The sequence below is a fragment of the Eschrichtius robustus genome, chromosome 13, assembly GCF_028021215.1.
Source record: "Eschrichtius robustus isolate mEscRob2 chromosome 13, mEscRob2.pri, whole genome shotgun sequence".
Classification (NCBI taxonomy): Eukaryota; Metazoa; Chordata; class Mammalia; order Artiodactyla; family Eschrichtiidae; genus Eschrichtius; species Eschrichtius robustus.
The window spans coordinates 94,963,363-94,990,678 of NC_090836.1; the positions used below are offsets into that span (position 1 = coordinate 94,963,363).

General features: G+C 53.5%; 1 protein-coding gene across 1 annotated transcript in view; it reads right to left on the reverse strand.

The window, feature by feature from the left end:
* Positions 1-13,047: 13,047 nt before the first annotated feature.
* MYH9 (myosin heavy chain 9) overlaps positions 13,048-27,316 on the reverse strand; it is a 91,429-nt gene continuing 77,160 nt past the window's right edge. The window contains exons 26-41 of the mRNA XM_068562103.1: positions 26,437-26,649; positions 25,617-25,761; positions 24,173-24,379; positions 23,842-23,946; positions 23,448-23,600; positions 22,017-22,265; positions 20,705-20,917; positions 20,337-20,549; positions 19,875-20,036; positions 18,652-18,780; positions 17,687-17,775; positions 17,460-17,583; positions 16,953-17,161; positions 16,182-16,290; positions 15,905-16,077; positions 13,048-14,607 (exon numbers count right to left, since the gene is read on the reverse strand). Of these exons, the coding sequence (XP_068418204.1) occupies positions 14,490-14,607; positions 15,905-16,077; positions 16,182-16,290; positions 16,953-17,161; positions 17,460-17,583; positions 17,687-17,775; positions 18,652-18,780; positions 19,875-20,036; positions 20,337-20,549; positions 20,705-20,917; positions 22,017-22,265; positions 23,448-23,600; positions 23,842-23,946; positions 24,173-24,379; positions 25,617-25,761; positions 26,437-26,649 (2,611 nt within the window). The 3' untranslated portion in view covers positions 13,048-14,489. The remainder of the gene's footprint in view (positions 14,608-15,904; positions 16,078-16,181; positions 16,291-16,952; positions 17,162-17,459; positions 17,584-17,686; positions 17,776-18,651; positions 18,781-19,874; positions 20,037-20,336; positions 20,550-20,704; positions 20,918-22,016; positions 22,266-23,447; positions 23,601-23,841; positions 23,947-24,172; positions 24,380-25,616; positions 25,762-26,436; positions 26,650-27,316) is intronic.

Sequence of the window (27,316 nt, forward strand, 5' to 3'; positions counted from 1 at the left end):
AGGCAGCCAGAGAAACAACTGACCGTGATGCACAGTGGAGGTCGGGGTTCAGAGGACCTTGGTGACGCGGTGCGGGGTAGGATCTGGGAAGAGAGGAAGGAAAGGCTGGCTTGTGTGGAGGGAGGAGGGTGTCTGTGGGGACAGGGGCTGCGCCAGGGCGTGAGGGATGCCACGGCTACAAAGGAATGGTACCCTCTCTGTAGTCAGGTTTATTCCCACCCTTCGTGGCAGGAGGGGAAGGAATCGGGTTCTAGGAAAACCAACACTGATGTACTAGGAGTGGAAAGCAAAATTCCCAAGGTTTCTGAAGAAAACAATGGAGACCTGAAGTGATTGTCGAGGGGAACTCCGGTTAGTCCTTGAGCCGCGGCCCCCTCCTTCCTCCCCTCCCCGCTCCCTCCCGCTCCTTTTAGATCAAGTGTTGCTGGTTTGAGAAGCGCAGGCAGGTGGAGAGTCCAGGCGGGACCAGAGAGACTGGGGTGCGTGTGCTTTGCCCTTCATCCCACAGAGAGTGGCAGGAGAGAGGCCCAGCCAGGCCCTCCCTGCCGAGGGGCACACCTGAGGCTGGGGCACTGCCAAGGGCCGCTGGGCTGGGCCTCGCTGCGGGGTGAGGCCTGTAAAGGCCTCTCCTTTCACCGGCCTTCTCTGAGGGCCCCCGGCCTCGCCTCCTCCAACTGCTAAGTGCTAGGGACGCAAGGGAGAACCAGGGTGGCCTGTAAAAGGAGAATTCAGGCTCCCGCCACTTGCAGCTGAGTGAATGGGGTGGGAGGTGGGGGAGGGCGGATTGGGAAAGGTCTCCTTTCCTCTGCTGTCACATTAGGGTAACTCCCCACCCTCATTCCTGGCCCAAGGTCATTGGCTCCCCTCGGGGGAAATCCTGCCCACGGATACAAAGCCCCAGTTACTTCACCTCCTGCTGCCATTAACCACATCCGCAGCCCATTCGAGAAAAATCTCCAGCAAAGCAGCGTGTTCACCACACTATCCCCAGTGTCGCCCTCAGTGTCACGTTGGGGGCACAATAAATACCCCTCTTCCTTCCTTCCTTCCTTCAAATATCGCACATTAATTTGTCTGTAGTGTGGCAGGCAGGCGCTAGGCTGAGACTTAGGCTTTAGACCTTTCTTCACTTTACAGCTGAGGAAAGGGAGGCTCAGAGGGGTGAAGTGACTTGCCCAAGGTTACACAGCAGGTAACAGAATGGATATTTGGACCTAGTTCTTCTACCTGACTTTTTCCACTTGACCCAAAGTGTCCCAGCGGGGAAGTGTGGAGGCAAGGAGAGGGGGTGGCCTGTTAGGGTGGCGGCCAGAACATCAGGAGACGAGCTGGGACAAGTGGGCTGAGGCAGGGTCACGATGAGCATCAGAGGTCAAGGGAGGAACCCGTGAGGGTTTGGCCTTCATCTTGTGGGCCACAGGGACCGGAAGTTGGTTCCTGCTTTGGGACCTTGTACACCTAAAGTAGTCTCAGGGAGAGGGTTTGTCACAAGCATTCAGTTTTCTCACCTGAAAAATGGCACCGATGTATGGATAAGTGTTAATAATCCCAGCGGAAAGTTTGAGTGAAACACACCTGGGTTAAAATCCCAGCGCTGCCCCTTCATGGTTGGGGGATGTTGGCAAATGATGAAATTATTTACCTTTTCTGCGCCTCACTATCCGGCAGGGGGAAATGGGCCTGATGACACTCTTCTTGCAGGGCCCTTGTGAGGCTCAAAAGGGACAAGTTGTGTAAAGCACCCAACAGCATAAGCATCTGGCAGTGGTAGCTGCCATTATTATTATTATTACCATTAGTCGAGTGTTCTGGGTGGGTCATACCTAGAACCAAGCACGCCAGCCAGGGAGCTCCCGGGAATTCTGTGGATCCTTCTCCCCGCACAGAACTTGAAACCCTTTGTTTCTGGCTTCCTGAGTGTCTGTTCCTGTGCACAGAAGCTCAGACTTAGAATAGCTGCTGTTGATCCCCATGATTATCCTACTGAGAAGCATGAGGAAAAAACTGGCAGGGAGACAGGAGACCCAGGGCCTAGCCCCAGCTCTGCCCTGACTTGCTGTGTGATCTTGTGTGAGTCATTTCCGTCTCTGGGCCTCATACAAGGGAGGTAGACTGGACGACTCTAAGAACCTTTCACTTCTTATTTTGGTAACTGAGGCCTGGAGATAGAAATCCTTTGCTGTGCCCAAACCCTGGTGCATGCAGGGTCCAGTTCAGAATCAGACCTGGGAATGGATGCCCACCAAGTTCAGGTGCCCAATTCGTGAAGCCCCCAAGGACTTAATTATAAGGAGTTCCCATAATAGAGCGAGGGGGGCTAGATTCAGCAAGTTAAAATAGCTCTTTATGGGCTAATAGGAAATGCTTGCAAAGACATGTTAAGGGAAAAAGCAAAGTAAAGGACAGTGTAGGGTAACATGCATCCCTGTATTAAAAAGGGGAGAAAAGGAGAGGAAGGATGTCTGTAGAAGCAACTGGAAACACGGGCTGCCTCTGGGGAGGGGGCCTGGGTGGCAGGAACGGGAGAGTGGGAGACTTTTCATGGTGCCTTCTTTGTACCTTTTGAATTTTGTACCACGTGAATATTTTATCCAGGCAAACAAATTAAATAAGTAACATAGTCAGGCAGTTTTGCCCTGACCCAGCTTTGTCCTGACCCAGCTCCCCGCACGCTTAACCTCCTGCATTCTGGAAATACTCCAGGGCTTGTGTTGTCCTTATCAAAATTCCTTTAGGCCTTTGACTCCTGTCTCAGCCTGACTGCAGCATCCACCAGCCTGTGGGAGTGGGGTGAGTCACAGACACCCTCGGCCAGCTGTTTGCCATCTGCAGGCCTTCCTGGGAAAGAGCCCCTTCCAGCCGTGGCTCCCATCTCTGTAAAGCCGCTGGTACCCCTTTCATCTCTCTTTCTCCTATCTCTCCGGATCGACTGGAATTCAAATGAATTCAACCCCCATTTATTGGGTGTGCCAGGCACTGTGCTAGGAGCAATGAAAACCTCCCGACAGATCTGAAAGGGGGGGATTACTAGAGCAAGGAAAGAAGTGTGGGGGTGGGCTGGGGGGTCATTCTATAAGTATGTTTGCAGGGAGGTACTTCTGAGTACTTTTCTTTCGAGGTACCACCTCCTCCAGGAAGCCTTCCCTGATGACACCTCCCTGTAGACATAAAGGCCCCTGACTCCCAGCCCAGGGCTCGCCTGGAGCTCAGGCCGGCATCACAGAAGGCTTCGAGAAGCAGGGATTGCCAGGCACTCAGACCCTGGGCAGTCCTTTGGCAGGTGGCACAGATGGGTGGCACTAAGTGCTGTCCCAGAAAGGGACCTGCCTACTTTATAACCTGGGGTGACTCTGCCCTGGTTGGGCTCTGCTCACAGCAGCCTGCCAGGGCAATCCGGGGAGGGGAGGGCCACCTGATAAAGGCTAGCTCATGGACCTCCTAAGGGAACCAGATGTAGGAATCCTGCCTGTTTACAGGTAAGCAAATGAAGGTTTAGGGAAATGAAGTGGCTTGCCCCAGGCTCCTAGGCAGGGATGACCCAGCTGTGGCAGGGCCTGTGCTGCTTCCACGACACCATTCTGCCTGTGCTCGGAGGTCCACAGCCCTCCCACCAAAACATACACACGTTCCTGACAAGGAGCCCGGAACCCCGCCATGAGCTCTCTTTCTTCCTGGTTACCACGAACAGCCCCTAAAAAGCAGCAGGCACCCCTGAAGGCGTTATCAGCCATTTCTACTTGAGTGTCAATTAGTTATCAGACCCTGAGACTGGAGCCGAATGCAGGGCCCTGCCCCAAATGACACATGGCAGGTGAAGAGGGAGAGGTCCCTGGGCAGGGCTGTGCCCTGGGAGTGGCTGGGTGGAACTTCCCCGGAAGCACCTGCGCCCTGGGCCCTGTGTCCAGGTGGCACTGTGAAGGGAAGCGTCCAGGGGTGGAGGCGCAGGGCGACGTGGAAAGAGCACTGACTTTTCCCGGGTTCCAACCTGAGCTCTACCACCTCTTACCTGCGTGGCCTTAGGTGAGCCAGTCACCTCCCTGAGCCTCACGGCCTCACCTGTGCCACGGGGATACTATTACCGTATCTACCTTGCAGGTGGGGGTCTCCGAGAAGATGCTGCATCCCAGGGTTCTCAAATTGACCGAACGTTGGAAGCCCCTGGAGGGCTCCTTAGAACCTAGGGTCCCCGCCCCAGAGTTTCTGCTTTAGTTAGCCTGGGGAGGGGCCTAACTAAGGAACGAACGAACTAACGAAGTGCCCTAACAAGTTTCCGGGGGGTTCTGATGCTGGTTGTGCTGGGACCACTCCTCTACAAAAGATCTCTATGAGAACAGACTTGTGGTTGTCGAGGGGAGGGGGAGGTGGGGTGGGGGAGGGATGGAGTGGGAGGTTGGGATCAGCAGATGCAAACTGTTATACACAGAATGGATAAAGAACAAGGTCCTGCTGTACAGCACAGGGAACTGTGTTCACTATCCTGTGATAAACCGTAATGGAAAAGAGTATGAGAAAGAATATATGTATGAATATCTACCTATATAAAACAGTTACTTTGCTGTACAGCAGGAATTAACACAACATTGTAAATCACTATACTTACAAATAAAATAAATTTTTAAAAAAGATCTCTATGAAACTAGGAGATCAGGGAGGGGGGCAGGTGCAGAGCAGAGCCTATAAAAGACACTAAATACAAACTCGACATTTTGCAGGGATTTCACGCCCCTGTCACCACAGTTGGACAGAGGGTACCCAGGAGGCAAAGAAGAGGTGGCTAGGGGGCCGAGGTTCAAGGGTCAGGGCTCTGAGCTCTCTCCAATAACCCCTCCTTTAATCCCCCCATCTACTCTGTAACACTGCAGTGAGCAGGTCTTTTGCACCTACTTCATACATGAAGAAACAGGCTGGGAGAGGTCATGGGACATGTCCAAGGTCATGCACGAAGCAAGGTGGAAATTGAATCGGAAGCCAGACCTCTGACTCTGACCCCTGGACGTTTTCTAACACACCACACCGCCTCTCCTAACGGTCATCCAGCGGATGTAAAAGTATATTAAGAGCGGTGCAAATCCGTGCGGGTGGTTCTTCTCCCCCTGGCTGGCCCGGAAGCCCCAGCTCTGCAGAGACCGCTCTTTGCCCCCAGGCTTTGGTTCGTGCCACCCCGCCCCCCAGTTCCTCGCCCTCATGGGTCCTTCTGTCTTCCTGGAAAGGGACTGTAGCCATTGACGCTCCCCCCGCCCCCAGGCCCTGATGCAGTGCCAACACCCAGGAGGTGCTCAGTGAACTTGGGGTTCTCCTCCCCTCCTCCCCCGGCCCCAGGCCAGCTCCCTGCTCTCCACCCTCCTGGGAAAGGCTGTCCTCAGAGCCCCGCAAAAGTGAGATCCTCCCTCTTGAGCCCCGGGAGCCTGCACAGGCTGCCTGAGTGGAGCGGGTGGGAGGCATGCTGCATCCCCCCAGGCCAGCTGACAGGGTCAGAGGGGAAACTGCGTTTCCTGCTGGGCCCCTGGGGACCCTTGTCTCTCAGAGAGGCCGCTCGGTCTCTGCACAGGAGCTCCTGGGGAGAGGGGGCAGGGATGGGGGAGGAAGGAGGGAGGAAGAGGAGAAGGGGAGAGAGAGGAAGGCAGGCATCGAGAAGAGGAGGGACAGGGCAAAGGGGAAGGGAGGCAGAGGGGGTTGGGAGAGAAAGAGAAAAAGAGGCAGAGGCGAGAACCAGAGACAGAGGGTGACAGAAGATTGGAGAGCATGAGATGCAGAGAGGGAGAGGCAGGAGAAAAGCGTCACAGAAACAGGAGAGGGAAAGCACGTTAGAGACAAAGTAGAAAGAGGTGTGAGAAAAAGACAGAGAGGCTTAGAGAAAGAGCAACAGACAGGCAGAAACCTCCAGAGACCAGGCAGGCGAGGCCCTGAGGAAACACTGGAATTTCCCACATCTCGCAGATTTTCTTTTGGTTTTCTTTGTGTCTGTGCTGTGAGGCTTCAGGCCTGGGGCCAACACCACATCGAATTGACCAATAAACATCACCGTCACGGCCACTGATGGCCTGATGGGTACTGGCCCAGCCGTAGAACTTGGAGGAAGCTGGCTGGGCCCGGGGGGGAAGTGGTCAGCTCCCCACAAGCCATGGGGAAGAGTTCCCCTGGGGCCCTGACTTGTAACAGACTCTTGGGAAAGCCCCTGCTCACCCTCCCCCAAGCACATCCAGAAATTCTTTTTTTTTCTTTTCTATTATAGTTTATTACAAGATATTGAATATAGTTTCCTGTGCTATACAGTAAGACCTTGTTGTTTATCTCTTTTATGTATAGTACTGTGTATCTGCTAATCCCAAACTCCTGATTTATCCCTCCACACCCCTCCCCCTTTGGTAACCATAAATTTGTTTTCTATGTCTGTGAGTCTCTTTCTGGTTTGTAAATAAGTTCATTTGTATCTCTCTCTTTTTTTGTTTTTTTTAGATTCCACATATACGTGATATCCTATGATATTTCTCTTTCTCTGTCTGGCTTACTTCACTTAGTATGATAATCTCTAGGTCCATCCATGAAATAATGCAAATGGCATTATTTCATGCTTTTTCATGGCTGAGTAATATTCCGTTGCATATATAAATACCACATCTTTATCCATTCAACTGTCGATGGACATCTAGGTTGTTTCCATGTCTTGGCTGTTGTAAATAGTGCTGCAATGAACACTGGGGTGCATGTATCTTTTCAAATTAGAGTTTTCTCCGGATATATGCCCAGGAGGGGTATTGCAGGATCATATGGTAACTCTATTTTTAGTTTTTTAAGAAACCTCCATATTGTTCTCCATAGTGGCTGTACCAATTTACATTTCCACCAACTGTGTAGGAGGGTTCTTTTACCTCCACACCCCCTCCAGCATTTATTACTTGTAGATTTTTTGATGATAGACATTCTGACTGGTGTGAGGTGATACCTCATTGTAGTTTTGATTTCTCTGATAATTAGTGATGTTGAGCATCTTTTCACGTGCCTGTTGGCCATCTGTATTTCTTCTTTGGAGAAATGTCTAGATCCTCTGCCCATTTTTTGATTGTGTTGTTTGTTTTTTTTTATGTTGAGTTGTATTAGCTGCTTGTACATTTTGGAAATTAATCCCTTGTTGGTCCCATCGTTTGCAAATATTTTCTCCCATTCTGTAGGTTGTCTTTTTGTTTTATTTATGGTTTCCTTTGCTGTGCAAAATCTTTTAAGTTTAATTATGTCCCATTTGTTTATTTTTGTTTTTATTTCCTTTACTCTAAGAGACAGAACCAAAAAATATTGCTGCAATTTATGTCTGAGTTGTTCTGCATATGTTTTCATCTAGAACTTTTCTAGTATCGGTCTTACATTTAAGACCGGATCTTAGAGGAAATGCTTTCAGCTTTTTACCATTGAGTATGATGTTAGCTGTGGGTTTGTATTGCTATAAACTTCCCTCTGAGAACTGTTTTGCTGTGTCCTTAGGTTTTGGATCATTGTGTTTTCACTTTCATTTGTCTCTAGGTATTTTTTGATTTCCTCTTTGATTTCCTCAATGATCCATTGGTTGTTTAGTAGCATATTGTTTAGCTTCCAGATGTTTGTGTTTTTTGCAGTTTATTTCTTGTAGTTGATTTCTAATATCACAGCGTTGTGGTTGGAAAAGATGCTTGATATGATTTCAGTTTTCTTAAATTTACCGAGGCTTGCTTTGTGACCCAGCATGTGATCTATCCTGGAGAAAGTTGCATGAACACCTGAAAAGAATGTGTATTCTGCTGCTTTCAGATGGAATGCTCTATAAATATCAGTTAAGTCCGTCTGGTCTAATGTGTCATTTAAGGCCTGTGTTTCCTTATTAATTTTCTGTCTGGATGATCTGTCCATTGGTGTAACTGGGGTGTCAAAGTCCCCCACTATTACTGTGTTACCGTCAATGTCCCCTTTTATGTCTGATAACATTTGCCTTACGTATTGAGGTGCTCCTATCTTGGGTGGGTGCATATAAATTTACCATTGTTATATCTTCTTCTTGAATTGATCCCTTGATGATATGTAGTGTCCTTCCTTGTCTCTTGTAACAGTCTTTATTTTAAAGTCTATTTTGGGACTTCCCTGGTGGTCCAGTGGTTAAGTATCTGCCTTCCAATGCAGGGGACGTGGGTTCGATCCCTGGTTGAGAAACTAAGATCCCACATGCTGCAGTGCAACTAAGCCCGCGTGCCACAACTAGAGAGAAGCCTGTGTGCCACAACGAAGAGCCCACGCACCACAACGAAAGATCCCACATGCTGCAACGAAGATCCCGTGTGCCACAGCTAAAACCCGACACAGCCAGTAAATAAATAAATAAAATTTAAAAAATAATAATAAAGTCTATTTTGTCTAAGTATTGCTACTCCAGCTTTCTTTTGATTTCCATTTGCATGGAATACCTTTTTCCATCCCCTCACTTTCAGTCTGTATGTGTCTCTAGATCTGAAGTAGGTCTCTTGTAGACAGCACATATACGGGTCTTGTTTTTGTATCCATTCAGCCAGTCTATGTCTATTGGTTGGAGCAATTAATCTGTTTACATTTAAGGTAATTATCAATATGTATGTTCTGATTGACCTTTTGTTAATTGTTTTGGATTTGTTTTTATAGGTCTTTCTTTTCCTCTTTCCTCTTTTGTTCTCTTATGATTTGATAACTATCTTTAGTGTTGTGTTTGGATTCCTTTTTTGTGTGTATATCTATTATAGATTTTTGGTTTGTCGTTACCCTGAGGTTTTGGTATAGCATACAATCATTTTAAGTTGCTGATCTCTTAATTTCAAATGCATTTTAAATATCCTGCATTTGTACTCTCCTCCCATCACGATTACTGGTTTTGATATCATATTTGTATGTGAATGATCTCCTACCTTTAATATATGTTTGCCTTTACTGGTGAGCTTTTCCATTCATAATTTTCTTGTTTCTAGTTGTGGCCTTTTCTCTTCCCTTAGAAAAGTTCCTTTAGCATTTGTTGTAAAGATGGCTTGTTGGTGCTGAATTCTTTTAGCTTTTGCTTGTCTGTAAAGCTTTTTATTTCTCCATCAAATCCAAACGAGAGTCTTGCTAGGAAGAGTATTCTTAGTTGTAGGTTTTTCCCTTTCATCGCTTTAAATATATTGTGCCACTCCCATCTGGCCTGCAGAGTTTCTGCTGAAAAATCAGCTGATAGTCTTATGAGGATTCCCTTGTATATTATTTGTTGCTTTTCCCTTGTTGCTTTTAATATTTTCTCTTTGTCTTTCATTTTTGTCAATTTGATTACTACACGTCTCAGCGTGTTCCTCCTTAGGTTAATCCTGTATGGGACTCTATGCACTTCCTGAACTTGGGTGACTCTTTTCTTTCCCATGTTAGGGAAGTTTTCAGCTATTATCTTGTCAAATATTTTCTGAGGCCCTTTCTCTCTCTTCTCCTTCTGGTACCCCTCTAATGCAAATGTTGGTGCATCTGACATTGTCCCAGAGGTCTCTTAAACTGTCTTCATTTCTTTTTATTCTTTTTTCTTTATTCTGTTCCACAGCAGTGATTTCTACCACTCTGTCTTCAGGATTACTGATTCATTCTTTTGCCTCATTTATTCTGCTATTGATTCCTTCTAGTATATTTTTCATTTCAGTTATTGTATTCTTCAACTCTGTTTGGTTGTTCTTTATCTTTCCTAATTCTTTGCTAAAAATTTCTTGTAACTTCTCGCTCTGTTCATCCATTCTTTTCCCAAGTTCTTGGATCATCTTTACGATCATCACTCTGAACTCTTCCTCGCGTAGATTGCCTATCTCCATGTCACTTAGTTCTTCTTCTGGGATTTTATCTTGTTCCTTCATCTGGAACATATTTCTTTGCTGTCTCATTTTGTTTAAATTTCTGTTTGTATTTTTATGTATGTAGTGGGTGAGTTATGTTTCTCGACCTTGGAGAAGTGGCCCTCTATAGGGGATGCCCTCTGTGTCCCAGCAGTATACTCCCCTCTTATCACCCAAGGGCCAGGAACCTGCTGGTCCTAGGGTAGGTTCTGAGTGTGTATGTGCACTCAGTTCCACAGGCTGCAGGATTGTAGTTTCTTGCTTCTGGTGTCTGCCCCCTGGTGGGTGAGGCTGGTCTAGATCCTTGTGCAGGCTTCCTGGTGGGAGGGGCCGGTGCCTGCCTACTGGTGGGTGGAGCTGGGTCTTGGTCCTCTGGTGAGCAGGGCTGTATTAAGGGGTATGTCTAGAGATGGCTGTGGGCTCAGGAATTCCTTAGGTAGCCCGTCTAAAGACAAGGTGGGTCTGTATTCCTGCCCTGTTTGCTGTTTGGCCTAAGGCATCCCAGCACTGGTGTGAGGCCAGGTCTCGGGGCCAAGGACCACAAGATGTCTGCCTCCAGCCAGAGTTCACGTAGGTGAACACTCCCTGCTATGTCCACCACCAGACTTTATGACCCCAGAGAGAACCACAGCTGCCCCTGCCTCCCCAGGAGACCCTCCAAGACCAGCAGGTAGGTCTGGCCCAGGCTCCTATGGAGCCACTGTCTTTGCCCTGAGTCCCAGTGCACGCCAGACCTTGTGGGCACCCTCCAAAAGTGGAGACTGTTTCCCTCAGTCCTGTGGAGCTCCTGCAATCAAGCCCCACTAGCCTTCAAACTATCTAGGGGCTCCTCCTCCCGATGACAGGCCCCTACACTGGGAAGCCTGGCATGGGGCTCAGAGCTCTCACTCCTGTGGGAGAACTTCTGCAATATAATTATTCCCCAGATTGTGAGTCACCCACCCGGGTGAGATGGGATTTGATTATATCGCAAGTGCACCCCTTCTACTGTCTCATTGTGGTTTCTCCTATATGTCTTTGGATGTATAATATCTTTTTTTGGTAGATTCCAGTCTTTTTTATTGATAGTTGTTCAGCAGTTAGTTGTGATTTTTGGTGTGCTCATGAGGGGAAGTAAGCTCAAGGCCGTTCTATTTCACCATCTTGTCTCCCTTCCATCAGTTCATCGATTTTTAATTATCCATATGCCCGCCATTTCATTTCCATTAGTAATCAAGATTTAACTGATAAACTAATTTTTTAAAACTGACTCTTCCAATACCAGAAGTCACAGTGGTGTCACTGGCAAAGCCCACTGGGGTCCCCAGGAAAAATAAGATGGAATCTAGGTGATAAGTTCTACCCTCTTCTTTTGTGATTAGTCTAGTTTCACTTGTCTATAGATGGCCCTGTGCAGTGACCTGGCACTGAACACATTGGATTAACGTTCTCAGCACAGAACCATTGTGCCAGACACTTGCCGGCCATGTGCAGAAGCCAGCTTTTGTGTTCATAACCGTAGTCTGGGTGGAAGATTTGGAATTGTTTGGAAAAATAAGCAACTGGTCAGAATTAGGGATGAGGAGGTCGCTAATGCCACCAGTCCAAGACCAGTGGGAAAGTTGACAGCACAGTGGACGCCAAGTGAAGAGGTGAGCACATGCTGGGACCAGGGTGAACGGTCCACCTCAGGGGCCAGCAGTGAGGAGGGATGACCAAGAGTAATGAGAGAGAGGCGGGGAGGAGGAGGGGCATTAGCAAGCTTTAGCCTCCACAGAGAGCACGTGGGCAGCTGGAGAGGGAGCAAAGGCCCCCTCCCTCCCACAGGGGACTTTGGAATCTGTAGCCCCTGGGCTCTCATGCTCATGCACGGTGGGTGGTCAGGCAACCCTGGGGACTGCACCCCCTTGGTGGGCAGAGGTTGGCACCTGGTCCAGTACTTCCCCTGCACAAGGTGAACAGTCAAGCCAGAGGACCTTAAGGTGGGGAGAACTGATATTTGTCGGGTCCTGTAGTGGGTTAAATGGATGCTCCCCCCCAAAAAAAATGTATGTCTGTGACCTAATCTCTGCAACCTGTGAATGCGACCTCATGTGGAAAAGGGTGTTTGAAAATCCCTTAAGTTAAACATCTTGAGATCAACAATGATTATCTAAGTGGGCACTAAATCCAATAACTAGCATCCTTATAAGAGACACACAGAGAGACAACAGAGTTGGGGGAGAAGGCCACGAAAAGACAGAGGCAGAGATTGGAGTGATGCAGCCACAAGCCAAGGAAGGCTGAAGCCACCACAAGCTGGGAGAGGCGAGGAAGGCCCCCCGCCCAGAGCCTCTAAGGGAGCGTGGCCCTGCTGACAGGAAGCAGCACCCCAGGCTCCAGCGCCGGCGCCCACCCGCCTCTCCCATCACCTCCTGCTGCTCCCTTCCCAGGGCCCGAAAGTGCACCTGCTCGGAGGCTGGCCGGGTCGGCTGCTGGAGGCCTGGTGGGTGCCCTGTCTAGGAGCCTGCAGCTCTCCTTAGCAACCGGGCCAGCCACACGGTGGCCCCGAGGGCCCACATGCAGACCTGCCGCGAGTCCACACCTTGAATCAAGTGGGCACCAAACCCCTTCTCTACGGAGAGCCTTTTCCTGCCTCCCCTCCTGCCTGCAACTGCAGGGACATCCGTCTCCCCTGCCCTCGCACTCCCAGCACCTGGCAAGGAGCCTGGTCTATGCTCAGCCTTTGTTCAAAGAACGAAGAAGGAAGGAACAAAGGCTCTGACAGTCCTGTGAAGAGCCCCTGCCCCAGTACCCACAGGCCTCGGCACCGACTCCCTCGTTACCCCCCCCCCCTTCTACGGCACCTGGGATGAATCTCCTTAGGGCAGGCTTTGCATCATCTGATGACTAAGAAAGCTTCTGGAAGTTAGCGCCCGGGCCTTGTATCTCTATCCCCCAGGCCAGCTCAGTGTCAGTCACATAGTAGGTTCTCAGTAATTGAAAGGAACCGAGATTTATGAGACACTCTTAGCATCCTTGAATCGGGCCAGCCTGCCTTTCTGCAGGCTGTCACTGCAGAGTGTCACTCCCTACTGGAGCCTGTGCCCCAGCCGTGCTGCATTCCTGAAGCTTCCAGAAATTGCACCAAGTAGGTGCCTGCTGCAGAAGGAAAGCACAGTCCCTTTCAGGTGGCCCAGGTACAGTCCCTTCTAGGCCACCTGCTCCGGCGCAGAGACACCCCCAGACACACGGCTCATAGCACAAGGTTCTCTTTATTGTGATGCTCAGTGGAAAACATCTGTAAACCAGCTCACTGTAGTGGTGACGGCTGCAACCATGCTAAGGCACTTTCATTATATAAAAAAAGGGCAGGGGTGGGAGTTCTGTTCACTCCTTTGTGACAGCAACTGGGACCTGAATTCAGAGCTTTTTAGGCATATGTAGCTTTTATATATCTTCATGATTTCTTGAGAGTTTGTTTCCTTAAAAAAAAAAAAAAAAATGCCTTCTTTGCCATAAGTAAGTCTAAATGCAGCATATACAAAACCGTTAGGAATACAGGGAAATTCAGCCACCAGTGTAGACCAGTGTAGGGCAAGCTACTCTCTTCTAGACGTGGTTCCAAAGGAAAGGCAGTGATAAAGACTTGGAATTTTACCATTTATTACAGTTAGAGGGAGAAAAGACAACTTTTTTTTTCTTTTAAAAATATCTGTGCAGATGGCAGAGTCTTGAATTATACTGAGTCAACGGTGCAGGTCAACTACCCTCGGGCCCCGGTCCTGGAGTAGGTTCGAGATCACCTGGCCCTTTCCACTGCTCTGGCTGTCAGGCTCGGGACAAGTCCCTTAACCATTAAATATATTTGGTCCCCAAGAGTGTTGGGAGAGGTCACTGCTGGCCTCTCCAGCTTGGCCCCTGGGCCCTGTCTTCTCAGCCCAGAAGCCCTGCTGCAGCAGGGGCGGGCTGCCCTCGGCAAAGGAGGGAAAGGGGTCATCATTGCACTTGAGACATTTCAGAATCAGGAAGGTGACAGCGGCTCCGCCCGGCAGGGGTGGGGAGGAACGTCCCTCCCTCCCCGCGCCAGCTTCCTGTGCCCTGCACAGAGGTGGACCCCCTGGGCCTGCTCATGCCGGACCACCCAGAGCCCACGGGAGTGGGGGGCCACTGGGGCAGAGGGTGTGAGGTCACCGCGTGTGATTGCCAACAGCAAAGAAGGGAGAGGGTGGCGGAGGCGGGGGAAGGTGAGAACTCTTCTGGGGCGTCGGGCTAGCAAAACTCCTTAGTCTGAAGAAAAATAGATTCGTAGAAAACTCTCTTGCCCATCCCCGGAGGCCTGCCCTCCTCACCTCACCATCTTGTGCTTTTCGGCAAGGGAAGGGGGGAGATCCTGCTGGTCACTCTGTTCCTGGGCCAGGGCCCAGGACCCTGACTCTTTGGTATTAGATTCCGGGGGGCGGGGGGGATGGTGGGAGGGGGGCAGGAGGGGCTGCAGCAGAGGAAGCCGGAACGCCCTTCAAGGAGGCCTGGGGGGATGGGCGGGGAGGTGAGGCCTGAGGTCCCCTGGCCTGGGGGGACGAGGTGGGGTCACGGTCACAGCAGTCCCAGGAGGGAGGAAGGGTGCTGCAGGGGCTGGGAAGGGGAAGCGGAGTCGGTCCTGTCGTCCGTCTTGGGCAGCAGGAGAAGAAGAGGTTGTTACTCGGCCGCTTTGGCCTCAGCCCCGTCGGCTTTGCCGTCCACCTCCTCGTCCGAGCAGTCGCCGGCACCTTTCCGGGCCATTCGGCGGGGCACGACAAACGGCAGGTCTCCACGCCTGGGGGCAGAGGCAGCGGTCAGCAGGGTTGGCCAGGCGGCCGCAGTACTGCTCATGTATTTCAAAGTGACCTTTAGAGGGAAACTAGCTCCTGACATCCCACGGGGAGAAGCAACAGGGATGGTGGGGGGCCTCCGGGGACACAGCGTCCAGCGGGGACAGGAGGGCTGTCGCCTCCTGCCCCCCCTGGCCTGAAACTTCCCACTTTCACCCAAAACACTAGCAAAAAACCGTCAGGTAATGGGGGCTGATTAAAAGGGGGGAGGCACAAGAGCAGATGAAGCTGCCTCTGCAAAATGCCACCCCCTGATCACACTTAGTACCAAACAGGTGAAACTAAGAGACACACAATGACTGTGTACAATGTACAAAGACAGGCATCTCCTTCCGGTCCCGGCTAAGAAAATCGATATCACACACTGACTAGACTGTCTGCTCTTGTTGCTTTTATGCTTTAAAAAAATGATCACTGGGAAAAGGAGGTAAGCAGTGAGAATCTCGACCAAAAAGACCCTCTGCCTCAACCATTTCATGCTGCCTGAACGTGACACTCCTTTGAGAATCGCCAAGCAGCCCTTTCCATTGGTTCAGAGTCAGAAGATGCCCGTCTTCACCCAGCGCCTAAAGCTGTGCCAGGGACCGGCCGGGTTGCCTCGAGCAACTTCTAGTTGACAAAACCTGAAAACGTTCTCATTGGGTTTAGCGCTGCGACAGGAAGAGACTCTTCAGGCAGGACGGGAATAAATCACCCGGAGAGTTTATTTAAAAGGCCGGGCTAGGACTTCCCTGGTGGCGCAGTGGTTGAGAATCCACCTGCCAATGCAGGGGACACGGGTTCAATCCCTGGTCCGGGAAGATCCCACATGCCATGGAGCAACTAAGCCCGTGCGCCACAACTACTGAGCCCACGTGCCACAACTACTGAGCCCATGTGCCTAGAGCCCGTGCTCTGCAACAAGAGAAGCCACCGCAATGAAAAGCCCGCGCACCACAACTAGAGAAAGCCCGCGCGCAGCAACAAAGACCCAGCACAGCCATAAATTAATTAATTAATTAATTAATTTAAAAAAAAAAAAAAAAAGGCCGGGCTACAGCCCAGGAGGCAAGGAGGACGAGGAAGGGCTCTCTGACTGGCACTTTCTCGGCGTCATTAAGCGCCTTGCTCACTGACATCTAGCTGAGAAAGGTGACCGAGTTTATAGGAGCTTCATTTTCCAAATTCTGCTTTTCAGGACAAACTAACTTTTTGAAGGAGAGAGGGTCCTGTGAATGGGCGGGTGGGGCCGGCGGGGCTCACCTGAGCTTGTTCTTGAGGGAGCTGACCTCACGGTTCATGGCATCCGCGGTCTCTGTGGCATCCTCCAGCTCGCGCTGCAGTTTCCGGCGGGAGGCGTTAGCCCTCTGGGCCTCTTCCTCGGCCTCCTCCAGCTGCCGCTTGAGCTGCTTCAGGCGGGTGGACGCCTTGTCCACCTGCGGAGACGTGTGGCAGGGGCCCCGGTCACGACCCCGCATGCCTGTGGCCCTCCCCGCCCTCAGCCGCCAAGGGGCAGGGCCCCGCTCCACCGCCAACACACCTGGTCCTTGTACTGCTCGGCGTTCCTCCGCTCGTCATCCACCTGCAGCAACACATCCTTCAGCTTCTTCTCGGCCCGACGCACCTGCTTGCAAGCCGCCTGGCGCTCCCTGAAAGGCATGAACACAGAGGCTCAGGGCGGCACCCTCTTTCGGAGGGTCTGGCCGACAAATCCACAGGCCGGGCCACCCATTCCTGGGCCTCACTGGTACTTCCCCTGATGCTAAGGTGGACCGTCTTTACTGAACACTCTTATGAAGGCACTGGGATTAGCCCCATTTCACAGATAAGGAAACTGAGGTTCAGGGAAGGGAACTGACACATCTCAGAGAGCACATATAAAGCTAGGAAAAAGAGGACTTCCCTGGCGATCCAGTAGTTAAAGACTCTGCGCTTCCAGTGCAGGGGGCATGGGTTCAATCCCTGGTCAAGGGAACTAAGATGCCACACGCTGCTCAGTGCAGCCAAAAAAAAAGCTAGGAAAAAGGAAGATTGACCCCCATTACCCCCAAAGAAGTCTCAGTCTTGCTGAGCCCACGGATGGGCTGCCCAGGCGGGTGGGAACCCCACCTCTCTGATTCAGCCCTCAGAGAGTCATCAGGCTCCCCAACTTTAGAAGTGGGCTGTGGGTCCTATTCAAACTCCACAAGCCCCAGCAAAAGGCCCCAGGGAAAGGGATGAGAGCCCCGTCAGGATGGGGGGAAACAGTCTCAGGGATGGGCACACAGAGGAGCTGGCAGATGGTGCCCGGTGACGGGCGAGGGGCACCCACTTGGTCTCGTTGTCCAGCTGCTCCTCCAGCTGTGCGATCTTGGCCTCGAGGGCGGTGATGGAGGCCTTGTACTTGGACTTGACAGTGCCCTCCATCTCTTGCAGCTTGACCTTGAGCTCCTTGTTCTGGCGCTCCAGCTGCTGCCGCGCGTTCTCGTTCTTCTGGGCATGACTGCGCTCCAGGTTCAGGTCGGTGTTGATCTGGTCGATCTGTGGGAAGAAGGGCTGGTGACCTTGAGGAAGGCGGGGATCCCGGCTGGGGGCAGAGGAGGGGCAGCTGGACCCTGCAGGGCCGCTGATCACTAGGTCTTCCCAGAAGAGGGAGCTGCCCAACGTGAAGGGTCCAGAAGCAGCACAACACCCGAGAGAGAGGAACCAAGGAGCCAGTGCAGGCACCAGGACATTGCCCCCTAAGCATCAGGGGGCGGCTGCCTCTGCCTCGGCCACTGGGGAGGCCCACTCACGTCACCGAGGCGGCCCTGGTGCGGAGAGAGGCCCGGCCGCTCACCTGCAGGTTTGCCTTCTTCAGCCTGTCGTTCACCAGCTCCGTGTTGCCCTGCTCCTCCTCCAGCTCCTCCTCCAGCTGTGCGATGCGGGCCTCCAGGCGCCGCTTCTCCTCCAACGCCAGGGCACTGGGGAGTCGGGGGAGAGGTGAGAGGGGCCGAGCCAGAGCGGGGAACCCCTCACCCGCTCGCTCCTCGCCCCGCGGAACACACCGCGCTCACGCCGGCTCACCCTTTGCCGCTGCTGTTGGCTATCTCGTCAGCCAGCTCGTCCCGCTCCTGCTGGGCCTGGCGCTTGGCACGTTCGGCAGCCGCCAGGTCCTGCCACGGGAACCCGGAATGTGACCCGCCGGGGCCGCCCGCAGCCAACAGCCCTCCTCTGTCCCCGGTACTGTGAGCCCCTGGCCCCCTCTTCCCAAACCCCTTCCCAGGCCTGCCTCCTCCATGAAGCCCGTTCTCAGGAGCCCCTCTGAAGTCACAGCTTAGGCACCGTATGATTACACAGCCCCCATATCTAAGTGCTAAAAACTAAGCCAGGTGCCGGGGATGTTGCAATAAACAGGAAATCATCCTGGCCTGACGGGATGCCAGTCCCTCTACCTTCCAGGCAGACAGGAAGCAGGGGCGACAGGACAAAGACGTGAGTTAAGGCCAGAGTGCGGGGCTCTGAAAGCCGGCAGGGGCAAGGGCTTCACCCTGAGGGTGAGGCGGCCTCACCAGAGACCCACGTGTGCAGGAGGGCACAGCCGGTCTGGGCAGGGCAGACGAGGAGAGCCTGGATGCCTGGCCCGGCTAGGAGCAACCTGGTAGCCAGCGTCCTCAAGGCAGAAGACTGCCTAGAGCCTGGGGAACGCTTTCACAACCTGCCTCGTGTGAGGGACAAGGCCACCAAGGGGACACTCGGTGCCGTAAGCCTCTGCGAGGGACCCCTCCTCGCCAGGCAGCAAGTCACAGCAGGCGGTGGTGAAAGCCTCGCTTCATGAGGGAGCCGGCCCCAGGGGGTGACAATTTGATTCACACACACGTTTTAATCACACCAGGGAGCCCTGCTACTTCATGAAACCCTGAGGGGTGTTCTTGCAGAAAGCAAGAACCACCCCAGCCCATTTCTGGAGCTTGGCCCGTTCTTCCAGGTCTGCCCGGGTGGCCCAGGCAGGTGGGGGGAGGCCCCGAGCGCCCTGCTCCGGTCCGGCCCACCTCCTGCAGCTGGATCATCTCGGCCTCCATGCTCTTCAGCTTCTTCTCGTTCTCCTTGGCCTGCGCCAGGATCTCCTCGCGGGAGGCGCGGGTGTCATCCAGCTCCCGCATGTAGTCCTTCATCTGGGCCTGAGGGCAGGGAGGAGAGGCTTGGTGCCACCATCCCAGCCACTCCCGTGTGCCCACCCCCCGCACAGGGACACCCCGCTAACGGGGACCGATGGCTGGGTCTCAGCCCGCGGCCACATTCAACCAACATAGCTATAAAAGGGCAAAAGAGTAAAGACAAAGCTTCCCTTTATTCTATACCATCTTTACACGCTTTTGACTGTTAGGATTTACAAAGCACACCTGCGGCAGCGTTAGTCCCCGGGTGGGTACAAGTCCAGCTACGTTTTTGTTTACTTTCTACCACCTCCTGTTGATTTGGATCCCGCGCTCTGGCGCCATCCCCACTGCTCCAGGTCAACGGCCACCTGCCAGGTTAGTCCCGGCAACATGGCGTGGTCATATGTCCTTTGTTCACTGGTGATTCGTTTTAACTCTGAAGATCTTGGGAAATAGTTGTGGTTTTTTTCCTTTTGCAGATAAATCCCAAATTGGGATTCCCCAGGCCAAAGGATACAACCCTTGCTGGGCACGGCCAAGTGGTACCAGGTAGAGCGGCCACCAGCAATGAGAGCACCTATGCCCTACGACCTTGCAAACACCAGCGTTTACACTCGTTCTTATTGTTGCTGGTTTGCTGGATATGATGTGGCATCTCAGAGCTGGTTTTTTAAACTTATTATTCTTTCATTACTGATGAGGCCAAGTACGTGTTCTGTGCTCTAGGCTGCTTCTCTGAACCATCAGCTTGGAACCTTCCACCATCGTCCATTAAGGCTGGAATGGGTCACGTCTGGTTTATTCTAGAAATCTGCCACTAAGTGACTAAGTGACTATAACGCCATTGCATTTCTAGGTGTACACTTGTTTGTTTCTTTGTTTAAGGCACTCAAAGACAACAATCTTACTGCAAGTTTGCTTCTGACTAGCTTGTTTCTGCTCAGCTTCTGGGTTTCCATCTGTGAGATGGAGCTAAAGGCACCCAAGACCTTCCTCGGGGAGGGCAAGGTGGCACTTGCCAGCATTCATCGGCCACCCCACTAGTGTCCCAGCCCCGTGCTGAGCCCAGCGCTGCCATGTGCAGCCGGATCCGGTTTGGTCCCGCCTGAGCTCACCTGCAGCTTCCGCAGCTGTTTGATGGCTTCGTCCCGGTTCTTGTTGGCCGAGTCGATGTGGGCCTCCAGGTCCTTCAGGTCCATCTCCAGCTTCTTCCGAGCAGCCACGGCCATCGAGCGCTGCTTCCTCTCGTCCTCCAGCTCAGCTTCCATCTCCCGCACCTGGGGAGATGCCGACGGCTCAGGAGGCCGGACGTACCCACAGACCCTGCCTCAGCTTGCGGCCCAGGTGGGCTTGGTCCAGTCCCGGGGCGTCCACGGGGCCTCCCGGGACAGTGCAGATTCCTGACCATAAAACCCTAGTAGAGGGGGTGACTGACCCCCAGGCAGAGGACTGGGATGTGAGGGCGTGGAGGGCATAATCAGGGGACTCCCACAGTCCCAGCGGAAGGAGAAAGGAGGCCCCAGAACCCAGGGCTCCCTGCCCGCCTCGGCCCAGGGGAGCGGGAGGGCCGTCCGCACCTGTCTGACCAGCTGCTTCTTCTTCTCCTCGCTCTGCTCGTCGCGGCCCTGCAGGTCCCGCTCAAACTGGGCCTTCAGGGCCTGCAGGTTCACCTCCAGCCGCAGCTTGGCGTCCTCGGTGGCCTGCAGCTCGTCCTCCAGCTCCTCGAGCTGGGTCTTCATCTCCTCCACCTGCTGCTCCAGGGCCCGCTTGGACTTCTCCAGCTCGTGGACCTGCCGCCGAGGGGACCCGGTCAGGAGCAGAGGGGCGCGAGGCCCCAAGGGTCCCCGGCCTCAGTGTCCGTGAGCCCCTGACCCTTCGCGTCCTGAGGCCATCTCCCCCCTCCCCCGCCCCCGCCCCAGTGAGGGCCGTGGGCTCGGGGACGCACGCTCTTGCCGACGTCGTCCTTGGAGCTCATGAGGTCCTCCATCTCCGCGCGGAGCTGCTTGTTGAGCCGCTCCAGCTCCGCCTTCTGCTCCACGGCCTCCTCCAGAGCCCGGGCCAGAGACAGCGCCTTGGTCTCCTTCTCCCGGGCCTCCGCCTCCGCCCGGTCGCGCTCCTCCGCGTACTTGGCGGAGATGGTCTTCTCCTCGGCCAGGAGCTGGGAGACAGGCGGGCACCATGAGGCTCGAGCGACCGGCTCTCAGAAAGAGCTCAGGGCCTGCTGGCCTCTGGCAGGTGAAGCATCCGGCCCCGAACTCCCTGGGGAAGGAGGGTCCCAGGGGCCAGGCCTGGGGGGAGGGGGACCAAGGCGAGCAGCGAGCCGGCTGCTTCCGACTGTGACACGTGCTGTGCAGTGTGTCCTCGTAAGCAGACGAAGGCGGAGATGGCCTCTGCCACAACCCATTAGCGTCTGTGTAACTTTTATCACTTAGTAACCAAGGTTCTTTATGACACTCAGTGCCCCTTCCAGGAGAACCCACAGGAAGTAAATATTTCACCCTCAGGACCCGGAAAGCCCCTAGTTTTCCTGAATGACTGGTTGGCGTTTACCTTGAAAAGAATGTGAATCTGGCTGCTCGGAGGCGCGAATCCCATGTGGCCCTCCTCCAAGGATGTGAGACATCTTTTCCCTGCGCTGGCCCACCCTGACCATATCATCTTATTTTCCCCCCTTCCCCTTCCCTTTGCTTCAGCACCTCTTTATTCCATGGACTTATTTCTTAAATGGGCCAGATGGGAAACGCTTTAGACTTTGCACGTGTGAATTCAGACTTTGCGTAAACTGCTACGTTAGCACAAAAGCAGCTGTAGTGACAGCTGTGCACAATACCTCTGTCCACAACAGGCAGTGGGCGCCCTCGGCCAGTTTGCCGACCCCTGCTTTATGCCATTTTTCTATCCCACCCCACTGTCTGCGTCTCGGTAAGCTGCCTCAGATCTCCTGGAGTAAGCAAGAGTTACGAACGTATAAAGAAAAATTCGAATTAGAGAAGATTCGAAAAACATAAAAAACCAAGAAAGGGGAAAAGTTGCTCCCAAACCTATCGTGTGAAGACACCCAGTTCTGAGCGCTTTCTTTCCAGGCACCTCAACGAGCTGGAGTCCGGGAGGGCCCTCTGAGCGCCTGCCCCCCAGGGCCTCCTCCCGAGCTGGGCGATGGTGACCCCGGGCTGGGCTGATGGACAGCGGCCCCTGCCCGAGGCAGGCTGTCTGCAGAGGGGAGGACACGAGGCGGTGGCAGCACCAACAACACCCACCTGGTCGAACTTCTTCTGCTTCTTCTCCAGGTTGGAGACACTCTGCCGCTGGTGGTCCAGGTCCACGAGCAGGTCGTCCAGCTCCTGCTGCAGCCGCGTCTTGGTCTTCTCCAGCTTGTCGTAAGCGGCCACCTTCTCCTCGTAGCGCTGGCTCAGCCCCTCCAGGTCCTTCTGGAGCTTCCTCTTGGCCTCCTCGGCCGTCTCCAGGCACCCCACGCCGTCCTCCACCTTCTTCCTCATGTCGGTGACCTGGGCGGGAGCAAGGGGTAAGGAGGCACCCGGCACGGCACCTGCTCAGGTAACATGCCCGCACCTGGGACAGCTGGGGGCTGGCCTGCCACCCGCCAGCGGAGAAACAGGGTGCCAACCCACTTACGGAGACGGCTCCCCCAACCACTTCCCTCTCCCTCTGGGGCCAGGGAAATGGAGCTTCTGCAGAGGGCAGGTGCCTAGCGCATGGAGCCCAGGGGAGGCGGTCACCGCAGGTCAGCTTGGGAAGGCCTCTCAGTCGTGAGCTGCACCAGCCGCTCGTACCAAGACGGAGGCCTACAGTGGGAAGCCCCCTCCCCTCTCCTCCCCTCCCCTCCCCTCCCCTCCCCTCCCCCTCCCCCCTCCCCTCCCCCAGGCAGCAGCCTGGTGCCCCCTGCCTGCAGGCGTCTGTCTCACAGCCCCCTCCTCACATCTGGACACACAGCTGCCACCGTGCACACACTCCCTACCGCCACCCAGGTGCGGAACTGAGCCTGCACCCTCCCCGACCTGGGGCAGATCTTCTGGCACGTTTAAGTCCTAAGACAGGATCCGGAAAAGGGCCCTTGGTCTATCTTTGGCCCCAGACCCTTTCAGAGTCTAGAGAAGACTATGACCTCCTTCTCATAACGAGGTTTTAACATGCATAAAGCAAAATATGTAGGATTACCAAGAAACCAATATAGAAAAGTGCAGTTGTCGGGTATTTTTTAAAACTGTGGTTCAGTAACCATCGTGCTTCTTTATCAGCACAGCAGATAGCAGGCTCCTGAGTAGCTAGGAGCACGAAGACCTTCCCAAAGCCTGGCCTCAGCTCGGACACGATGACTGGTGGTTCCTACTGAACAGGCCACAGGCACTGCCAGGGCCACGGCTTGTTGCCTACATTCGTAACAGAAGAAAATGCTGAAGGCCAGCTGGAGATTGGTGAAATGAAGATGTACATCTCCTCCACCCAAGTTCATGGATTCCTAAATTCTGCTTGGGGACCCCAGGCATGAGCCCTGGTCTGGGGAGGGCAGGAGCTCCCCAAGGGAAGGTGTCCAGCTCGGGGAGGCCTGGGTGGACCCAGCGGCAGGGCTGTGCTCTGGAGTCCAGGTGGGTGCCCCGCCAGAAGCTCCCCAGCCTGCAGGCTCCAACCCACAGTTCCCTGGGGTGTCTTGCAGGGAGCCGGCTCCGCACCTGGGCGTGGAGGGTGGCGATCTGCTTTTCGAGGTTCCGCTTGGCCTCCTCCTCCTCCTCCAGCTGCTCCTTTAAGGAGTTCTTCTCATCCTCCACCTGCTTCAGCTTGGTGCTCAGACTCAGCTTCTGCCGGTTCTCCTCCTGCAGGAGCTCCTACTCCGAGAACAGGGAGGGCAGGGGCTCAGGACCCGCAGCGTCAGGGCCTTGCGGTCCCCATACCCTTGGTGGAAGAGGGGAGCAGTCCCTCGGATTCAGGGGGCAGCCAGCAAAGACCTGGCAAGGAGCCGGGAGGACGCAGAGAGCCCGCGGATGCAGGGGAGGGTGCTCTGAGACAAAGACCCAGAAGCCTGGCCGCTAACGCCGTGAGGGCACAGGGACCCGTCGCCGCCCTTACCTGCGTGTCCTGCAGCTGTGACTCCAGAGCGGAGAAGTCCTTGGTGAGCTTGCTGGACTTGCTGTCCGACTGGGTGAGAAGACCCGTCACATTGTCCAGCTCGACCTGCACACGGACGGGAGACAAAGCCCCATGAGCTCGACCATGGCTGCTTGGGCCCCACCTCGGCTCTCTCGGCCGTGCTGGACCTGAGTCACAGGCTGAACCCCAGAGGCCTCGCAGACTGAGCCAGGTTGCGGAGACAGAGAGAGAGAGAGAGAGAGAGAGAGAGAGAAGAGCGGGAGCCCTGGCGACGTGGGCCAGGACCCAGGAGGTCCGGCGGAGGCCTCACCTGCAGCTTGGAGACCTTGTCGGCCAGCTCCGTGCGCACGCGCTCCCCCTCGGTGAACTTGACCTGCAGCTCCTGAAGCTGGGCCTCCACCTTCTTGCGCTTGTGCTCGGAGTCCCCCTTGCCCTGAAGCAGCACCTTCACCTCGTTGGCCAGCTCCCCTCGCTCACTCTCCAGGGTCTGCTTGGCCTTCTCGAGGTTGGCTTTCACCTGGCAGCGGGGAGAAAAGCGAAGACGTGAAAGGGGGCACCTGTGACGTGAGACTGGTCTTTCTAACATCATCGAAGATCTGGCGGATCCAGACCCAGAATCGGCTGCTTTTGCAGCAAAAACGACACTGGGCAAGTCCAGGGGATGACGAGCAGGCAAGGGCCCCAGACTCGGACGGCTCGGGCCTGATGTGAACTCAGCACCCAGTTGGGGCCGGACACCCGGCACGTGGGCTCCCCCAGCTCTCAAACCATCCCTGCCCGGCCTCCTGCACGGGGTTCAGGGAGCATCCAAGGGCAAGATGTCATCATTGCTGATGTTAAGATTTTAGCGCTGTTATCGTAGGATAAGGGAAATTATAATTGTTCGTAGTTAGACTTCCAGGAAAGCCTCTTGAAAATTTGATGTTCAAAGTAACACAGTAATGTTCTTCCAAACAACATAAAAGCCGAGTTTACAGAATAACCACGACAATCCCAATCTAGTCCACACCGAGCCGGCCACAGCATCACGGGCAAGTTCAAGGGTAAACTGGACCCAGCGTGAATGCAAAGTCACTTTGGGTGAAAACAGCTAAAGGACCAGGCAAGGCTTCAACCTGCCCAGAACCAGGTGGAAACTGAAGGTAGACAGGTAGACAAGGCAGGTTTCTGAAAATATTGTACAGGTTGCCACGTGGAAGAGCCTCTGCCTTCTCGGGCTGCCACCAAGGGTGGCCGTGAGCTGGAAGCCACGGGATGCAGGACTTGTCTTGCTCAGGAACTGCCCGGACACAGCTGCCTGGCCGAGAAACCATCTGGGGTCAACATCCCCAGGGTTCTCCCACGAAGACTCCAACTGACCACCTACTGGGGGTGTTCTAGAGAAGGGATGGGCTTCAGAAAAGGGGACCCCGATGGCCCTCTGAAACTCAGTTTCAGAGTCGCTCCAATTCCATGAAATTTTCTGGTCTGGCAGGTTGATGAACAAGATAATAATGAGAATGAGAATAAATGATTCTTGAACAACTTACTGAGCCGTTACTATCTAAGTGCCTCACATGTTACCAACTCCAACTCTCACATTAATTGCATGAGACGGGCTATCATCAGCCTCCCTTACAGACGGGGAAACTGAGGCACAGAGGGACCTATATCCCCAAGTCACACAGCCACGAAGGGCTGGAGTCTAGACTCTGCAAGGGTCCCCCTGACGGCGGCAGAGCCTCACGCAGCCAGCCCTGGGGAGGCCCACGCACCCGCTTCGTCTGCTCCAGCTGCTCTGCCAGCTCCTCCACGGCCTGCGAGTGCTTCTGTCTCATCTCCTGGATCTGGGCCTCGTGGGTCTTCGCCTCCTCCTCAAGGGTCTTCTTCAGGATGTTCACTTCCTGTTCACGTTTGGACCTGGACAGAGAAACGCCCTCAGGAGGGAGGCCGGGGATCCAGGAGCGAGGCTGCCCTGGGGCTCTTCTGTGGCAGCAGAGAGCACTCGGCAAGGGGCACTGGCCACCCCAGGCAGCTTTCTGCCCGCTGGCCTCTCTCCGTGGCCATCCATCCTACAGCCCAGGCTCACAGACACACTTTATTTATGTATTTATTTTTTTAATGTACCGTAGGCCTTTTATGTAAGGAATTGGATTTTATTCTAAATACGAGGAGCCAGGAGTGAGTCATAAGCAGATTAATTAAATTAATTAACTTGTTTATTTGGCTGCACCACGCAGCATGCAGGATCTTTGCTCCCCCACCAGGGATTGAACTTGTGCCCCCTGCAGTGGAAGTGCAGAGTCCTAACCACCGGACTGCCAGGGAATTCCCCGCAGACACACTTTGTAGAGGCTTCTGTAGCCTTTCAGCTTTAAAGCCCACCCTTGCCTCATCCCAACTCCAAGCCAAGCTCTTCTACTCTAGGGAGAAGCTGCTGAGGACCCATCAGCTTCCGAGCTCTCTGCTCCATGACAACAGGCCACTGTGTGTGTGCAGAGACTTGGGGTCCACCCCTCCCAGGCCACAGCCTCCCCTTCCTTGCACCACCACCCCTGTCCCTCAGTGACTGGGGCAGTCGGTCCCAAGACACACCTGAGCTCCTGCTGGGCAGCCGTGGAATCCAGAGTGTCCTCCAACTCTGTTTTCAGAGCCTCCAGCTCTTCCCCGAGGTCCCGTTTCTGCTTCTCAGCTTTATTCCTAGCAGCACGCTCAGACTCCAGGTCTTCTTGGAGTTCAGAAATCTGAGATTCCAGCTCCCGGATCTTCTTTAGGGCCATGTTCTTCTGGGCGGCTTCTTCTTCCACTCTGCCAAAGAGAGCAACAACATCAGAATGAGGTCACTGTCACCTACGCAGAGCAGAGTCTGCAGAAAAGGCTTTAGAGAGGTGCAGCCAAAGCCACTTCTGGCAGTCATAGTCATGGCCCTTAGGACCTCTTCTCAGCAAAAACATCTGACGTATCCAGAAGACTTAGCGCTATTCCACTTGGAGAATTCAAAAACCTCACAGAAGAATCATTTCATTTTCCAAATTAAGATTCAGTGCTTTAAACATCAAAAAAAATGAAATGTTAACTGAAAAAAAAAAAGGAAATAAAATGCTACAGTCCATGATTACAGCAACTAAGTAAAAATACAAATGTGCTCCGGACTTTGGGTGATAATGATGTGTCAGTGCACGTTCACGAATTGTAACAAATGTATCACTCTTGTGGGGGAGGTTGCTAATGAGGGAGGCTGTTCATGTGGGAACTTGGGAATTCGCTGTAACTTCTGCTCAATTTTGTTATGAATCTAAATATGCCTGGAAAAATAAAATCTATTTTTAAAAAGCATGTCTGTAGCCACGAAATTTTAAAAAGGAAAGAATTGCTATGATTGGATGACTAGGGTTGTGGATGACTTTTTTGGAAATTACAAGTGACAGAGAAGCCCTAGACTGCACTTTTAGTGAACAGAAAATGTTTTGTCATT